Source organism: Danio rerio, chromosome 3, assembly GCF_052040795.2.
Source record: "Danio rerio strain M-AB ecotype USA chromosome 3, GRCz13ab, whole genome shotgun sequence".
Lineage (NCBI taxonomy): Eukaryota > Metazoa > Chordata > Actinopteri > Cypriniformes > Danionidae > Danio > Danio rerio.
In genome coordinates, this window is record NC_141023.1 from 6,682,949 (window position 1) to 6,702,921 (window position 19,973).

The 19,973-nt window shown below is 37.2% G+C and overlaps 1 protein-coding gene across 9 annotated transcripts in view; it reads right to left on the reverse strand.

Moving 5' to 3' along the window:
• LOC101884644 (uncharacterized) overlaps window positions 1–19,973 on the reverse strand; it is a 40,594-nt gene that overhangs the window by 10,922 nt on the left and 9,699 nt on the right. For 2 of the 9 annotated variants that reach the window (XM_087243620.1, XM_087243619.1), the window contains one exon: window positions 9,123–10,590. In XM_087243620.1, coding sequence (XP_087099746.1) covers window positions 9,725–10,585 — 861 coding nt within the window. In that variant the 5' untranslated portion in view covers window positions 10,586–10,590 and the 3' untranslated portion in view covers window positions 9,123–9,724. Of the gene's footprint in view, window positions 1–1,702; window positions 3,860–9,122; window positions 10,591–17,037; window positions 17,239–19,973 lie in introns of those variants that run through there. The other 7 variants (XM_087243615.1, XM_087243612.1, XM_087243618.1 and 4 more) reach the window with 7 other exon arrangements.

Genomic DNA, 19,973 nt, shown 5'->3' on the forward strand with positions numbered 1-19,973 from the left:
AATTGAATATTAACACAATGTGCACTTTTGTAATTCAAAAGAAGAAACAACTGTACATTTATTAGGCTGGCTTGTGTAGCAAGCCAGACTACTGTTATCCTATTTTTCTTCTGAGACTAAAAAACAAAACGTATCTCCTCCTAGAGCTTTTGAGTTATGACCACCAAACTCACACCAAACCTTCAAACTGGTCTGACTCGGTGAGCTATATCTTTTCCAACTGATCCGACTTTCGGTTTTCCGAAAAACGTCCCGGGACCGTCGGAAAAATCCCATTGACTTTACATTGGACCAGACTTTGTGACCTCATAACTCTGCATCAGACTGTCACACAGACTTCTAACTGGGCTCATTTAATTCAGACTACCTAACTGCCAATACCTGATGAGCTTTTAACTTTCTGGCCACGCCCTAGTAACCACTTTTGGGACCCTAGAAACTGTCCTATAGACCTCCATTCAAAAGACTGTCATTGACTTTACATTGGATCAAACTTTGTGAGCTCATAACTCTGCATCAGACTGTCCTATAGACTAATGGCTGAGCTCATTTAACTCAGACAACCAAACTACCAATAACTGACAAGCTTAGCCACTCCCTAACAACCAGATACTGCACCCTAGCAACTGTCCCAAAGACTGCCATTATAGAGGCCCAGATTGATATTGTCATGCTGCAGTGTTATAGCAACATGCTAATCATGATTATCTACTGTACATCTATCTATCTATCTATCTATCTATCTATCTATCTATCTATCTATTCATACTTTTTAAAACTGTTTAAACTAAATAAACTATTACCAACAGGCTTTCGAAAGCCAGCCTCAAAGTTTGTCTCGACAAACTTTAATAATCTAGTTTTGGTATTGTTCCTACACATAAACATTTTGGGGTAACTTTTGCAAATTTGTAATTGAGTTTATATATTCCAATTTTTCTTTGTTTTGGGAAAATGTATTATTTGGTTCTATTGATACAGACAATAGTACAGAAAAAGTGTTCTACTTAAGAAACCTTTTACTTTTACTTGCTAAATATCATATCCATAAATGCAAATTCTCCAGTAATAAACCGCTTTTTAAGGTATTCATAAAAGAATTGAAACAATACTTTGAAACACTTTCCGGTTCAGGAAACACTAAGGCTAGGAAAACATTATCTTGTCATGCCCTATTTAAAATTCCCCTGTAAAAAGCGGTACTTTGTTTTGAATTACTTACACTCTTAATATTGTATTTTTATTTTAAGCTTTACGTTATATGTATCTCTTATTCAGTTTGCTGTATTTTTTCCCCTTCTTTACCGTTTTATCCCCCTGGCATCTTTTATGTTCCTTATATAGTTCCTAATGTTTCATTATTCTGTAATAATTTACTGTTTAATAATAATAAAAAATAATAATAATAAAAAATTTCCAAAGTAACCCTCCCAACACTGCGATCCAAAAGTATAAATGAAAACGAAGAATGTGTACAAAGTGAACAGGAATAATGAGGTTTTTACTAAAAGTTAAGTGTAGTAGATTGTAAATGTACAAACCGATAACTAATTGTACTGTCTGCTAAGAAAGCTTTCGCGGCTAACCAAAAACAAACCTTAAAGCAACATTGTGCAACCAACACTGTCCCAAAATACAACTGAAAGGAGAAACACTTGAATACTGAGAAATATACACTAATAAGAAGACAAACATAGTGTACCTGTTTCCATATGAAATAAGGTAGCCTTTGAAAAAGGTAGCCGGAAATCCAGTGTTCCTGATGGCCTTTCCACTGGGGAATTCACAATATAGTCACAGGATATAATGGATAAAGAGAGTGAGTTGTAGGAGTCGTGAAATAAGCGCTCTGGAGGTTAAATATAAAAGCTGGAGTGTAGCCTTTACTTCATCAGCACTAACTTACTTCTGAGCTTTTACTCCACTGCATCCGCTATTAGTATGATGTTTACTGCTGCCATCTAGAGGACAATCACAGCAACAACTTGTAGCATAACAGGGCGTGTAATGTAAACTGAACAGCTTTAGCAGAATAAATTATTTAATTATGAAAGCAAAATCAATGTTAAGGTGATAATACATAAATAAATATTCTGAACAAATCCATTTCAATGCAATTCCCATGTTTTAGTTCAACTCATCACAGGACAAACGAAACCCGTTTAATTTCCAGCGGACACCACACATGATCTACAGTAAATTGAAGTAAATCCTGAAGTGTTTTTGAACCAAACTATTAATTAATCTGCTGTGGTAATTCTATAGTTGATGTTGTGATATACATAGTAATATAAACTAATTACTCAGCAATGAGTTTAATATATACATATTTTATACACTTATCCTTTCATTACACTGCAATACACCACAGTTTACAAGTATTATTACTGAAGTATTCATTACATTTGTTTCTGATTAGTCAATACCACATTATGCCGGAGCATTCATTGACAAAGACTTCATACGTTTAATACAATAAATATATAATATTTGTTGTTCTCAAAGACGCTACACTCTTGTCACCGACTCGGTCCCAGTCACTCCCCTCGCTGGCCAGCAGAGGCCACCATCTCCGGACTTTTAAGCATTACATCATCCACTTACACTGATCCAGCACACCTGAACTGAATCCCGCTAATGACCCACGTACCCTTTATAAGCCACACTCAAACACTCAGTCTTTGCGAAGTCTTGTTCCGCCCCGGCCAGCATTACTGAGCGTTATATCCTGCCTGATCTCCTGTGTATTACTCCAGCCCGTTTCTGACTCTGCTTTGCCTTCTGCCTGCCCACGACCTAAGCCTGTTACACGGACTCTGATACTCGCTGCCTGCCCTCGACCCAAGCCTGAAACACGGACTCTGAATCACGCCGCCTGTCTCTGACCCATGCCTGGTACAGGGGCGTTGCTAGGGTCGAAAAGGATAAGGGGCTTAGCCCCAAAGACCCCCCCCCCCCCCCCCCCAAAAAAAATAAAAAATAAAACCCAGTTTCATAAGTTGATCTACTCTATAATAGGATAATAATAGGATTAGAGATGGTTTAATGATAAATAAATGGTTTTTTAGTTGACAGTCTATAACAATAAATTGTGAAGCTTTGTGACTTGTAACACCAAAGAAATTGATAAATTACCCACTTCTTATTTACTATTCTGTTATGAGCCATATCATGCCCCTTGAGCCTCCTATCTCCTCTCCTTTTTGTAGTTTCTGTTTGTTTTTTGAAAATAAAAATTTCTGCATGTCTTCAAATCTGATTTCAAGTTGTTATCCAATGTGATACAAAGCTACACACGTTTATTTGGACAGAGTGATTAACTGAGGTGTAGTGTTGTCAAGATACTGAAATTCTAAATTCAATACCTCGCAAAATATTGATATTCAATGGGCTTTTTTTAAACAATTGTATCAAAAATAGTTAAAAAAATAAAGATTTAAATGCTAGAAATGTGTTTACTTAAAATTTCTTTAGAGGGAGATTTTTAGTTTTCCAAATAGGTTGATGTGGGCATTGTAGCACTTTGAATGCATGTAATGCCTGTTTCATTCACACTTGAGCAGAAATTCCATATATGCCTCACAAAAGTTGTAGAATATTCCAGGAAATATTGCTGGAGTTGAATGAAAATAAGATCTGAATAAACATAAAAAAGGCTTAAACTGATCATTTACACAACTGTGACAATAAATGTAGATGAAGTCAGAATTATTTGCCCCCCTTTTAAATTTTTTTCCTAATGATGTATAACAGAGCAAGGACATTTTCACAGTATTTCTGATAATACTTTTTCTTCTGGAGAAAGTCTTATTTGTTTTATTTAGGCTAGAATAAAAGCAGTTTTACATTTTTTAAAAACCATTTAAGGGTCAAAATAATTAGCCCCTTTAAGCTATATTTTTTTCCGATAGTCAGCATAAACTATCGTTATACAATGACTTGCCAAATTACCCTAACCTGCCTTTAAATGTCACTTTAAGCTGTATAGAAGTTTCTTTAAAAATGTCTAGTCAAGTACTTACTGTCATCATGGCAAAGAGAAAATAAATCAGTTATTAGAGATGAGCTATTAAAACTATTATGTTTAGAAATGTGCTGAAAAAATAAACAGGAGGGCCCGGGGGCATTAGGTAATTTCATAAGAAAGAAAGATTTATAATCCGCTGCTAACTGACATAGCATGTTACTGTAGAATATAGCCATAAAATAATATGCTAGATACATGAACTCACTGAAACAGATGTGACTGGCTATATCATATCTAGATAAAGATGTCTATATATATATATATATATATATATATATATATATATATATATATATATATATATATATATATATATATATAATATATATATATTATATCTAGAAAGCAAGTACAATTTACATTTTTCTGACTAATTCGCATGTATTTACATCAATGTGCAGCACATTTTATTGATTACCTACAGTTATGTTATTTCACCAAAACTACACACATTTTCTGCTGTAAAAACAAATATTAAGCTTCATCTTTAACTTAGCTAGAACTATTCAGTTTTGCAAAACAGTTGTATTATTACCTCATCAGCTTCAGTTGCTCATAATAATGAATGATGCGCAGTGGCGGAATATTTTTAAACCATGTGACAACAGAGCCACTCCCACCTGCCGGTAGAAACAGGTACTGCTGAATAAATTACTTTTTAAATACCCGACACAAACGCTGCTTTAGGTAGAATACGCGTGATATACACGTGTTAATTGTCAGAACTTTGATAACAAAATAAATGTTATACAACCTAGTTTTATTTAAGTGCAACATATTCCAAAAGATCAGGGGCTTTTGACAATACATCAGGGGCTTAAGCCCCCAAAGCCCCCCCCTCGCAACGCCCCTGGCCTGGTAAATCACTCTGTGTCTGTCAGCCGCCAGCCCTAAGACCTTAATTGCTGTTGTTGTTGTATGTTCGCACCTTTGTGCGTGTTGATTGTTTGAATGAAAGTGTGACTAATAAATACTGCATAATGGATCCCTCCGTGTCAGTCTCCCAGTTACAACTCTAAAAACAACGCAGGATTAAGAAATAACCCCAGCTTCACCCAGTTGTTGGAAAACTCCAACAAACCCACGCTGAGTTATTCCGACCCAAGTGCTGGGTTTGCTCATTTCATTTAAATAAACACACTCACTGGCCACTTTATTAGGTACACCTTAAAAGTACGAGGTTGGATCCCCTTTTGCCTTCAGAACTGCCTTAATCCTTTGCGGCATAGATTCAACAAGGTGCTGGAAATATTCCTCAGATATTTTGCTACATATCGGCATGATAGCATCACGCAGGTTTTGCTGATTTATCAGCTAGCAAATTTTGACCCGACCATTTAAATGTCGCAGCAGATACCGAGACTCAGAGCAGGCAACGTTTCTCCAATATTCTATTGTCCAATATATATATATATATATATATATATAGCCTCAGTTTCCTGTTCTCAGCTGGCTGGAGTGGCACCCGGTGTGGTCTTCTGCTGCTGTAGCTCATCTGCCTCAAGGTTGGACGTGTTGTGTTCAGAGATGCTCTTCTGCAGACCTCGGTTGTAGCGAGTTGTTACTGTCGCCTTTCTATCAGCTGGAACCAGTCTGGTCATTCTCCTCTGACCTCTGGCATCAACAAGGCATTTGCACCAACAAAAATGCCGCTCACTGGATATCTTCTCTTTTTTGGACCATTCTCTGTAAACCCTAGAGATGGTTGTGCACGAAAGCGAGGGTAAGAGCCTCGGGAGTGAGTGCCGCATTGTGGTACCATGCAGGTGGAAGTAAGAGAGTGCAGTGCCAGTGGTTGTCCTGTAGGCAAGCATCAATATTTTGAACTTGATCCAAGACTCAATCAGTAAACAATTGCAGAGAGATAGAGAGGTGTTGCATGTGTTCTCTTGGGCTCATTGAAGACCAGAAGAGGATTTGTAAGACCTGACCAAGCCAACAAAAAATAAATGAACTCAACCCTTCTATTGTTTCTTCAGGGTTACTTATACCAGTTCAGTTTTAATCTGGAGGCATTACCCGTGTTCCTTCTGTAATGTGGAGAACTCTCTCTGCCAAGCTGGGCTCCCATATGGATTTACTGGTGGTTGGTTTGTTGTTTTCGCGAGGCTTGAAGTTGAGTCCGGATGTTCAAGTTCAAGGCGACAAAAGACTGTAGTCGTGTTTTGGATTTGCAGCACACAAACTTAACTAGACTCTCTACACGAAGAAAAGAACGAAAAGTAATGTTGATGTGAAGTGGCTGTCTTGTTATCTCATCTTAGAGTCTATGTCTGGTCGCTGGACCTGAAGAAGATCCTAAGCTCGAACAGAACTAGGATAAACTGCGCTCGTGCTACTGGTCCACCTGGGTGATTTTGGTGGGTCATTTGGTGTGCCACCCCCTTAATAGGGCTGAGCCAATAAAGTATTGTGGGTGTAACGATTTATCGTTGTACGATTTATTGCGATGCAAAAATGTCACAATATGCATTGTGGCGTTATGACGATTTGATTACGATATGACGTCCGTTTTCTCTTATTAGTTGAGCTGTTTGCACGTGAGCTACGTTCCACCTGCTGTCGCAGGTGAGTTCAGATTGCAGCAGCAGTAATGTTAGCAGACCAAGATGAGTGGAGCTGAAATAGAGGATGGCCCATCCTCTCAAAATCAGACGTCTGGCAACATTTCGGTTGTACAGTCATTGCTTTACACTCGTCCGCTTTTTGACACGCATACTGGGTCAAACATCCTAAGTTTTAAAGTCTTCACAGTGATTTACATACTTTGCACAGCGACAGGGATACCTTCTAATGGTGTTGAAAGAGTCACATACTGTATTTATAAGGTACAATTCACCCTAAAATATCATTCTGTCTTTATATAATGTTCCCGCCGCAAAATCACACATGACGTGAGCTGACCGTGAGCTGTTACTACAGAGGGCGGACTTTGATAGACGCGCGCGCGTATGGCAAGCCGTTTTAGCATTTAAATCTTTGTTCTGACTCCATGAATATTATGTATTTAGAGATATCTAGTACGAAATCAGATTGGAGATATCTGCAAATATATTATGACTAGTCATATTCCTCCATTGACTTCCATTGAAAAATATTTGCAGATATCTCTGAATAAAATATGAATTAAATACCTGGAAATGTGGATTTTTTTTGTACACACTAAAAAACGCAAGTGACCAAGCAAAGCCTTCAGCTCTTACTGTTAAATTCAATTGAATAGAAAGCCTATTTTTTTTGCACCTTTACTTAAATTGTTCCTTAATTTTGTCTCTGTCATTTCAATAATATTTTTAAGAAGTTTTTAAATTGTTTTATTTTCCAGAGACAGGCCTGTTTAATTTATTTTCTTAAAGAAGTTTCAGTTTAACAAGTTGAAACAAAAGAAATACATAAAAAATAGTTTACTTGGTAAAATTTGCATTTCAGTTTAATTTTCAATTTTTATTCCTAATATCGTGATACATATCGAATCGTGAACATTATATCGTGATACACATCGTATCGTGAGCTCAGTGTATCGTTACACCCCTAGCTAGGAGTGTAGGGGTAGGACTCATCACGTTGTGGAACTTAACGGTATAGTTTAGATCAGGACTCAGTCCAGGAGGGCCGTCCTGCAGAGTTAAAGTCCAACTTGCTTCAACACACCTGCCAAGAGGTTTGTAGTATGTGAGCTTGATTAGCTGCTTCAGGTGTGTCTACTTGGGTATGGAGCTAAACTCTGCAGGACACCGCCCTTACCGGACCAATGTTTTGGCCCCCTTAAGCTGCGATCACACTTGGCTTTTCCTCCAATAGACTCCAATTCTTACGCACGCGAATGCGTCAGACCGGAAACGCAGGGTGATGTGTCAAGTTTCGCAGGTTGCTGCGGTGCAAAGTTTAAGCTTGGTGAAATCTGGCCTGCGAAATCGCATCACTTGACTGCGTGAGACCAATCAAGGTTCAAAACATGACCTCTCTGGACAGAAATTTAAAACATGGAGCAATCGCTCGCTTTTTTAAATGTCTAATAAGCTTGTTTAAATCCGCCCGTTTTCGCAGCGCCGTAGGACAGAACAACGCATGCTCAAACTCTAATGTGACCGCAGCTTTATGCTGTTGCATGCCGATAACGTAAAGAATTCTTTCCACTGCTGTTGTTCAGTGACGTCGCTAAACTATGAGCTACAGCGACTCCGAGCCAATCAAAATTCTAAATAGCCCTATTTAGTCCCCAATAAGGGTGACTTATTTCCCAGGATACATAATAGTTTTAATAATTCATTTCTAATAACTGATTTATTTAATCTTCGTCATGATGACAGTAAATAATATTTGACAAGATATTTTTCAAGACGCTTCTATACAGCTTAAAGTGACATTAAAAGGCTGAACTAGGTTAATTAGGCAGGTTAGATTGATTAGGCAAGTTATTGTATAACAATAGTTTGTTCTGTAGACAGTCGGGAAAAAAAAAGCTAAAAGGGGCTAATATTTTTCACCTTAAATGTTTTTTTTAAAACAATTAAACCTGCTTTTATTCAAGCTGAAATAAAACAAATAAGACTTTCTCCAGAAGAAAAAAAACATTATCAGACATACTGTGAACATTTCCTTGCTCTGTTCAACATCATTTGGGAAATATTTAAAAAAGAAAAATTCAAAGGGGGCTAATAATTCTGACTTCAACTGTATCTGAGGGAAAAAACTTGCTCACCTTCCGTAATTGATTGACTCAAGACCAATTGGGAAATTAAAAGCATGGATTTAAAGATATTGTAGGGATTTTTGCTCAGCTAAAGTTTACAGTGAACTTTCTAAAGGATAACCCTATTTAAAAGTATTTATCGTAAAGCACTAATCTAGGAAGTATTGCATTTTCCTTTCTGATTTTGGCAGCAGCTTTAAAAATTTAAAAGTTCATGTTATTTGATTACTTTTGTATAATAGTACATCTACTTTAGTGAAATAAAAAAACATTTATAATAATCAAATATAAATCAAGTGGAAAATTAGATTATATAATAATATAAATAAATAATAAATAATAATAATAATAGCAAAAAAGCGACTTTTGTGAGACGATAAAATAAATGGGGCCTTTGGGTTTGCTATAGACCTTTTTTATGGCTGCTGCATGGCGGGCGCCATAGCGACCAGCGTCTTCCGGTAGAATGCTAAAAACTTCCGTTTACAGCGTTTACAACTGGTAATTTGAGCTCCGAAAATGAGTTTCAATGACGTTTTTAATGGATAACAGAGTGTTTTTGTGACACACAACTTAGAAATGTGTGTGTTAAAGCGATGTGCGCAAGTGTTTGAGTATTCTGTGTTTGTCTGAGATGATTAGTCTTAAGCAGCTCGCACACCAGAAGCGCCACTCGGCGACGCGCTGCGCCATGCATTTAAAAATTTTAAACATAGGTTTCTATCAGGGTACACACACTGGCGCCGCAAGTTGGCGGCACCCAGCCACGACTCAGGACGCTGTTTATATCTCTGCAGCACCATCTGAATAGTTACATTTTAAACACCATGCGAATGTGCGAGTCTGGTGTGTGATACTTTCAACTGAATGTGCGCGCCGTGTTTCTGCGCTGACTGGCGCTTCTGGTGTGTGACGCCCTTTACCGAAATGTGAATATTCCATACAAGCTGAAGCTGATCGGTCAATTCTTGTCATGTGACTCGCGGTGCACTTACAGGATTCTTTCAACTGTGTGCATCTGGCTTTACACCTTCAAGGTTACAAGGTTCCTTTCTAGAGTGAATCTTTATATGTGATGTCAGGCTAAATGAATGACCGAATCTCATGCCACAGTGTGAACACATGTAAGGTTTCTCTCCAGTGTGAGTCCTCTCATGTGTTTTAAGGATTCCCGACTGATTGAATCTCTTGTCACAGTGTGAACACTTGTAAGGTTTTTCTCCAGTGTGAATTCTCTCATGTTTTTTCAAGATTCCTGACTGATTGAATGTCTTGTCACAGTATGAACACTTGTAAGGTTTCTCTCCGGTGTGAATCCTCTTGTGTTTAATCAGGCTTCCTAACTGACTGAATCTCTTTTCACAGTGTGAACACTTGTAAGGTTTCTCTCCAGTGTGAGTCCTCTCATGTATTTTCAATTTTACAGCCGTAATAAAGGTCTTCTCACACACCAAGCAAATATGCTCTCTCATACCGGTGTGGATCTTCTGATGATTTTTAAAACCGTCTTCATGTCTGAAAGTCTTTCCACACACAGTGCATGAATAAGGCTTCCCCTCTGTATGAACTCGAAGGTGTCTCTTCAGTGCTGAAGCCCTCAAAAATGTTTTCCCGCACTGATCACATTGGTGTGTTTTCTCTCCAGTGTGGACCAACATGTGTCTACCAAAGTTTGATGAGTGTCTGAAACTCATCCCACAATGAGAGCATGTGAATGGTTTCTCTCCAGTGTGGATCCTCATGTGATTTCTGAGACTCTGTTTGTTAAACAGACTTGTTCCACACTGAGTGCAGGTGACACAGTTTTTGTCTTTTCTCTTCAGTGAGTGAGTATTTTCTATGATTTTCTCATGTGTCTCCTCCATCAAGCCTGAAATAAAAATAAACACACTGCCTTAAAAATTAATTATTTAAGAAAGTGAAAGTTTACCACCACTAAAGTTTCATTCATCATCACTTTTGGTGTATTTTTGTAAATTTCAAGCAAGATACACTGATCTTCATTCATTCATTTTATAACACTTGTCGTATAAAAATCAACCGTATTACCATTTCATCATTACCTTTAGATGCTTTTACACATATTTGGACTGCATTGATAATATTGTGTCACTTTAAAGTGGTGGATTTTAGGGCTGGGCGGTATATCGGATTCTGGGGATATATTTGGGTATTATTCATATCGATATGGTTTGAGGCCACAGGTGCTCATTCTACGTGGAACAGACCACTGCAAGATAGCACACGAGCTCCACTTGCACAAATCTGTATATGCGCAAATTAATGATTCACTCCAGGAGTCAAACAAAAGATTTGTTCAAAATGATAGAATGACACATCACTGACATGACATGGAGTGCCGGAGTTGTATCAAAATCTGACTCCCTGAACAAATCTGACTCCCCCTCGCGTGCACGTCACAGCTGTCACTGTTTACCAGAAACCTTTTATCGATCATTTCTTCTGCAATTGACAGCAAGAACGAACACAGAAGCCTTGACAAATTGACAAGCAGCCCCTGAATGTGTTCAAAAGAATTAAAAACGCCAAAATGGGAGGAATTTATACCGCATTTCAAAAGTGAAACCACCTCATAATCACTGAATGAACTTCAGTATTTATTACACGACGGTCTCTTCTTTACATTATAACACATTTAGCTCTGCGTTCTGCTCTGTTATAATGACTCTACATTTATATGCTTAACCAGCATTTCATCACAGCACTCTGAAACTACTTCACTACTCCTCATATCTATAGCTAATTCATTTTCATCTGCCTATTTAATATTTAGCAAAACAAGTTTAGTCAAAACAAAAGCGAAAGTGCAGGATTTTTTACATGGAGTGAAAGATTTATCTTTAGAAATGTTGGATATATTTACTGTTTAATAATTGTGCACAATACAAGTAAATGTGTAACTAAAAAAACATTTGCAGCTGATTTAATTGTGGTTTATAAATCACGCAACTGTGGTATACTAGATTACTTATAACAACACTGTAATTCTCAAATCAACAAAAATGTACAAAAAATTTAACTACACGTCGCAACAACACGTAGCGCAAACTCTGTGATTGGTCGGCTTGGTAGCGCAGACGAGTCTGGGCGGGACCGAGAGCCGCGCGAATGGCGCGAACCCAATGTAGCGATTGTTTACAAGTGTGGAGTCCCGTGAAGGAGCTCCGGATGTAAAGTTTTGTTTTGTGTTTACCTCATAGTTAAAGTTGTTGCACGTCCGCCGGTTTCTACCTCAAAATGAGATTAAACTTATTAATCCGGGGTCGCCACAGCGGAATGAACCGCCAACTTATTTAGCACATTTTTACACAGCGGATGCCCTTTCAGCCACAACCCATCTCTGGGAAACATCCACACACATTCACACACACACAATTTAGCCTACCCAATTCACCTGTACCGCATGTCTTTGGACTGTGGGGGAAAACCGGAGCACCCGGAGGAAACTCCACACAGAAACGCCAAATGAGCCGAGGCTCAAACCAGCGACCCAGCGTCCTTCTTGCTGTGAGGCGACAGCACTACCTACTTCGCCCTCGTGGCAGATATATAATATCAAAATAATATAATAAGTATAAAACATAATATAATAAGTGTAGTGACTCCACACACGGTAGGGAAAGTAATTGAAAAAATTGACCTGGAAAAATTTGATTGAATATAGGTTCTGAAAAGAGCTGCACGATTAATCGAAAAAAGATCGTAATCTCGATTCGACCCCCTAGACGATATTAATCCAGCATTTCTACGATTCTGCCAATCAAATTGTCAAGTTCAGGAGAGAAGAAAAGGCGGCTGCACGAAAGAGAGAGAGTTTTAATTTTATAGCCATTTCAGCGTCTATGGCTATGTCATGGCAAAAAGAAAAAAGATCAAGTAAAAATATTCTAACAAATAAAAGTCATCAACAGCAATAAATAATGTACAAGGTAAAATATATAAATAATAATAATAATGATAATATATAAGATAAAAATCTAATATTTTTAAATATTTGCTATTGATAAATTCTACAACTTTAGATGAATTCACGTTTAAAAATATTTCCTTTAAAGTCTCCAGATAAATATTGTTGTCTAATAGCATAAAAAATAGGGCATTCCACAAGAATATGTATAACTGTTTGGTGGCGGCTGCACGAGTCTCTTTATTGTTTCACATACATTGCTCAGCGACATGATCACATCCAAATGATGTTGAAAGAGTCACATGCTGTATTTATAAGGTAGAATTCACCTGGAAATGTGATTTTTGTTTTCATAAAATGATGTATTCGTGGCTGCGAAATTACACATGACGAGCTGCTGACCGTGACACGTTACCACAGAAAGGGCGTCCGCGCGTGCGCGTCTACTTTAGTGAACAGAGTCTGCATAGGCTGTGAATAACAGGTAATAAAGTTGTAAAAATATTTAGTTCGTGGCACAGAGTGATTGTTTGAGAGCCGCTTCGAAGTATGACCCGCACTTAACAGTGAAAATGAAAGCGAAAGTGAGCACATCATTTAAATAATCAAATCGCATTTTAGAGTAATGACTGCAACAAGCATTTGATGTTTTTTCTTTCATAGTGAACACAGATAAATGTTTACAGTGTCAGTATAACAACTCTAGCCTAGGGCTGGGCGATTTTTTTAATTAATTAGAATTTACGTTTTGACGATTTAATTTTATATTAAATCGAGAAATCACGTTTTTTTTATAAAAATATTTGATCGCACACCAGAAGCGCCGCTCGGCGACACGCAGCACCATGTAGCGCCATGGATTTTAGAATTCTAATCATAGGTTTCTATACATACACCGGCACCGCCCAGCCAAGATTCAGGACGCAGTTCATATTTCAGCCGCGCCACAGAGCGCCATCTGATTTGTTTCATGTTTAATTGCATGCGAATGCGTGTGTCTGGTGTGTGATACTTTAAACTGTCATGTGCGTGCTGTGTCGCGTTTCAATCATGGTAGTGTTGGACTGAACACAGAGACTGAACAGCCTAATTTAACCCAATGCATGAAATTGTGAGCATGCATCGCAGAGCTGCTTCAAATACAACAAATACAAGCATTTAAGTGTCTTATGTTGCGTATTTTTCTTTTGTTTATACCTTTGCATCACACGCGCTTTGGTCCACTCTCTCACGCTACTCCAGCACTGCCTGACGAGGGGATTTACATTCAGATTAATGCAGCAAGTAAAATCCTACAGGACTTCACGCTTTACTAAGTCACGTCTGTGTGGATTGTCAAGACATATTCCCTCATCAAGTCGATAAACTCGATCTCAACATGTATGAAGTACTTAAAACCCTGCCATGTGAAAAACCGCAGCGATCGTTTGGTTTGAACACGAGCAGAGGTGAGGGCCTGTAGCGATGAAAATGAAAGTACCCGACCCCATGACGTCATTTAGCGGACCTGGTTGAAAACCAGACAGATCAGGCAGCAAAATACAGAGAGTGGAGAAAAGCGCATCAAATGATCGATATTTAAAAGGGAGAAAAAGAAAAATAGATTAAATATATTATTTTATATTAGACACACATCTGGTGCTTGTATTTGCTCCTGCTATACATCCACAACTTCACACATTGGGTTAAATTAAGCTTTACAGTTTCCAGTCCTTTACTTCCACTGTATCTTTTTAAGAAAAAGGCAGCAGCATTACAACCTGTCATTCAATCAGAAGAAGACAAAGTCAAAGCGGAGCTGACAGACAATCTTTCCTAGACTCAGCAAACTTGCAAAAAATACCTCTGTATTCCTGCAACAGCAATATTTACACAAATTTAAATCTTCTGCAACAATATTTAACTCGTGAATTTGTTTTACATTTATTTACACCTTGTTGACCAATTTATGTAAGGCATGGCCATTAAAAATACAATGTTCCTTAACCAGATGGTTTTTCAAGTTATTTATAAAGAGAATGTTACTTCAGTCATGTTGTTGTAATGTTTTAAGTTGACTAGTTACACAATAAAAAAAATCATATTAAATAAAAAAAATATATAAAAATTTAGTAAAACTTTATAAAAAACCTTGATTTTTTTTTGCCATATCGCCCAGCCCTACTATAGCCTATATATATTGAATATAATGCAAGAGGGAATCTGATAATGACAAATGTCTGATTGAACCAGTGAAGAAAATGGTCTAATAATGTTGTCAATGACAGATTGCAAGCATATATCTCAAACATAATAATTCAACATCAGAATTATTATAAGTAGAATAGAATAATTTATCGAAACCAGTAGACCTACACATGATATTAATGTCGCCATATTTACCATATGTTTGAGAAAAAACTAAAATTGCTGACCTTTGAACCTTTATTTTACATGTACAGAATCGTAAGAAAATCGTGATCTTTATTTTAAGCAAAAAAAATAAAAAATTGCGATTCTCATTTTAGGCAGAATCGTGCAGCTCTAGTTCTCAATGTCGATTTCGATTATTCGCCCAGCACTAGGCATCACCATCAGCACTGATTCAGCATTAACTCATCTGTGTCAAGCTGTGAGCAGCAATATTCCTCTTTTCAATCCTTTAATTTTGCTCCTTTTGCGAGACACATCTGTAGTTGCACGTGTTACTGCCGACGAGAAAACAAATACATGTTGCACATAGGCATGGGCCGGTATAAGATTCAAAGGGGATTGATAACCTTGGATAAAAATATCACTGTATTGTGACCAAACCGACCAATCACAAAGCGTGTGCTACTTGTTGTTGTGACGAATAAGTACATTTTGTTGACTGGTGTGCGGGTATGTGAAGGCTGCGCTGGACTGTACATGTGCCCAACGCAAATATAATATATGATCTCAAAATAATAAAATAAGTATAAATGATAATATAATAAGTGTAATTCAGCCTTAACAGAGCGAGGTCACATGACTCCACACACGGTAGGGAAAGTCATTGATTATCACAGTATTGTGATTACTGCTTTAAAATATATTCTTGTTAAATGTCTGGGTAAAAAAACAACAATTGTTCCCCCTTTGAAAACATTTTATATTTTATTTGTCTAAAGATTAAAAATTTTTGGAGCAGTGAACATGTGAAGCTAAATAATTAAAATGAATCGCTGACTTCTGCTGTCTTCATCAAATCTTACACATACCCTGAGAACGGTATTAAAGGAAATCTCAAAACCTTGACTTTTGCAAAGCGCGGTATACCTTGAAAACAATTATCATCCCATGCCTAAGTTGCACATTTTTGCAGCAAAACTTAATAATACAAAATAAAAACATGATACATTTTAACCGTTTAACTTATACCATAATTATTTGCTGTGCAAAATGGATAAACCACTGACCAAACTTTGATTCCTGCTCAAAATGATAATAAAATGAACCAGAAAAGCACAACGAGCTGCTGACTATATATTTAGTGAATTACGGCTTATTATTATACAAATAACTTTTACAGCAAATTAATAAATAATTATTTTTAGCTCATCAATTTTAAACACAAAACAATGCATTATCCATTAGTTCATGTATTTAAATGTAAATCATTATTAATCATAGTTCAACATTTACTAATGTCTTAATAAAATCCAGAGCTGTGTTTGTTAACATTAGTTAATAAACAGAGATTTAACATGAACTAATGTTGTTTAACTTAATGTTGACAAAGATGAATACCGTAATGAATACATTATAAAATGATTTTAATTACCCATAACTCTGCACTTTTGATTAACAGAATTACATGACTAGCACATTAAAAATACTACAGTAATTTATAGTAAATACTAAAGTGTTTTCAACTATACTATAATAAAGTGTATTTATTTATTATAGTATTTACAACTGTGTTACTGAATGCTGTAGCAGTAAGTATGGTGAAATGAGAAAAAGCTCTGCATACTGTAGTAAACATGAGTTTTTACTGCAGTAAACTGTGCTGTGTTGTAATATAGTTGTTGTAAATGTAGTACAGTGTTGGTGTTTTGTGTTTATACTACACTATTTCCTATAAATGACTCCAGTATTTGTCCATGAGGGTGAAATGAGTGAACACAGCATTTCATTTGCCGCTAATAAAGATCAGACAAATCCTGAAGTATAAGAATGTGTGAAAGTAAACAGGAATCATAACCTGTGCTTTTACCGCGAGAAGCTTTTACATCGAGAGCTTTAATAAAGAGGTTAGTGGCCAAAACCAAGCAAAAACAAAGCTGAAAACCGACACTGAAGAGGAACACAGCCGAGAGAAAAACACTTGAATATTGAGAAAGTAGGAATCTGAACTAATAAATAAGGAGAGAAACACACCGTTACCTGTTTACATATGAACACGGTAAAAGTCCGCTATTCCTGATCGCTTTCACAGAGGAATTGACAGTCAAGAGCCAGGATATAATGAAGAAAGGCAGGAGTTGTGTCGTGTTCGCTAAATAATCTCTCTAGAGTTGATAAAAGCTGAAGTGTAGCCTCTTTGTTTCTTCTCATCTTCAACACGAGTTTAATGTTGCTTGTTCTGAGCTTTTCCTCCAGCGCCTCCGCTATCAGTGTGCTGTGTACTACTGCCATCTAGAGGACAATCACAGCAACAGCGACTTACAGCGGTGAGTTATAAGACAAAGAAAACACACTAATGTATATGCACAAATATTAGAGCTTCCTATTAACAATATAAATGTAAAAGATAGATGTGTGAGGGGTGAACTCATATATGCTGAGCACTGTATACAGTTGAAGTAAAAATTATTCACCCTCCTGTCAATTTCTTTTCTTTTTCAAATATTACCCAAATGATGTTTAACAGATTCAGGAATTTTTCAAAGTATTTGCTATAATATTTTTTCTTCTGGTGAAAGTCTTACTTGTTGTATATTAGCTAAAAGCAGTTTTTACGTTTTAAAACCATTTAAGGTAAAGATTATTAGCCCCTCTAAGCAATATATATATATATATATATATATATATATATATATATATATATATATATATATATATATATATATATATGATTTTCCACAGAACAAACTATTATTATACAATAATGTGCCTAATTACCCTAACTTGCCGAATTAACCTAGTTCAGCCTTTAAATGTCACTTTAAGCTGAAAACTAGTATCTTGAAAAATATCTAGTCAAATATTATGTACGGTCATCATGACAAAGATAGATACAAATAAATTGTAGGGATGCACCAATATGAATTTTTTGCAGATACTGATAACTTCTCAGACTTGGAGGCAGATAGCTGATATATACATACATATACATACATACATATACATATACATATACATATACATATACATATATATATATATATATATATATATATATATATATAGGCTGATAATTTTAAATTTCTATTATATTTTTATGCAACAAACTTCATAAAAGATTGAACTGCTCTTATGAACTGAATAGTCTATACTCAACGCAAAAAAAACCCTATAATTTCACATTTGCAAGGTGATTATAGACCTATATTCATGATTTCACATAATTCAACATGCAAACAATACATTATTTCCTTTTCTTCAAAGCAAATTAACATGCAACTTGACTGCTGCATAAAAATAATAGGTTAAATAACAAAATGGGATTTAATCAACAAGCAAGTTAAATATATTTAAATAAGATGAAAATGAAAGGGATAAAGACTGAAACCAGCTCAAATGTTCTTAAATAAAACGTGTTAAGGCTGATTTATACTTCTGCCTCAAAGGCCGGCGTATGCTACGGCGCTGACGCATAGCCCTTCGCCGTGGCCATTGGCGTCGCTGACGTGCACCTCTCAAAAAATGTAACTACACATCGCAACAACGCGTAGCGCAAGCTCTGTGATTGGTCGGCTTGGTAGCGCTGACGAGTCTGGCCGGGACCGAGAGCCGCACGAATGGCGCGAACCCAATGAATCGATTGTTAAAGGAGCTCCAGATGGAAAGTTTTGTTTTGTGTTTACCTTATATTTAAAGTTGTTGCACGTCTGCCGGTTCCTGCCTCAAAATGAGCGAGTTAGAGACACTTGTACATCCAGGAAGTGTTCAGGAAACGCAAAACAGCAGAGAAGAAACTCGACACAGAGGAGCATTTACACCTCACTGCCAACTACCGTTTCGGAAGTGTTAATGCAGACCGGTAGAGACAGTTTGCAGAAGTATAAATGCACAGCTACGCGCGTTGCATGCGCCGTGGGTTACGCCGGTCACTTGACGCAGAAGTATAAACCAGGCTTTACAGTGATGTACATATGTACAATGTCATGTCCGAAAAAGCCTTTTTTAGAGATGTTCTGACCGTTCAGAGCCACCATACAAGCGAAGAGCTAAAACACAGATAGTATTACTTTAGAAAATGCTACATAAATTAATCCTATTAGGTGTTTCACTCTTTTGAACACATTTAACTGCAGTGCTTGTCAGTCAGACAGCGCTTCTGTGTTTCGTTCTTGCTGTCAATTGCTGGAAAAATGACAGATGAAAAGTTTATGATAAACCGCTGAAAATTGCACTCAACTGCAGGCGGAGCAGCTAAGCCATGAGCTCAGATGACTTTATGACAAACACAGAGCATAATATAAAGACAGAATGTGCGGCGAGTTGAGAGCCCCTATGCTCGATTCAGCGACCGGCACACCGCATCTCACCCCCGTGCTGCTCTGAAGGCTGTCAGATCAGTGTGTGTGTGCGGTGACAGCATTCAGTTTGATCGGAATATTCGTATTGATTATAGCGAGCGCCCGTGAGAGCAATCTTACATCAACAACACATGGCAAGCAACACGTTGATAATAACAAATAATCATAGTAGATCATGGACAACCAAACGAGTTGTTAAGCATGTGTGCATCTCTGCTGTTATGTTTACACATGTAATATTTCTCCAGAGGAGATTAAAAGCAAAATACACAACGCCACTCAAATCAAACACGTCTACAATGATGAGGAAGATGGTTACTCACGGAGTTATTAATGCACGGCAATACCACATGAAGAAAGGACGGACTTTGAAGGAATAAACAATGTGAGGAGAGATCCATTGTAGTGCACTTGACAAGTCTGGACATGTTCCCGCCCACGCGTACGTGGCAGGCAGGTCTGTACAATTACCTAATTAATCGGCTTAAAGATATCGGCCTTAATTAGAAATGGACATTTAGACGTGGCGTGACCGCAGTATAAACTTGCACATCTTCAGCCATTATTCCAACATATACGCACACTCGAACTGAAAACAGGAGACTCGTCTCTATAGCA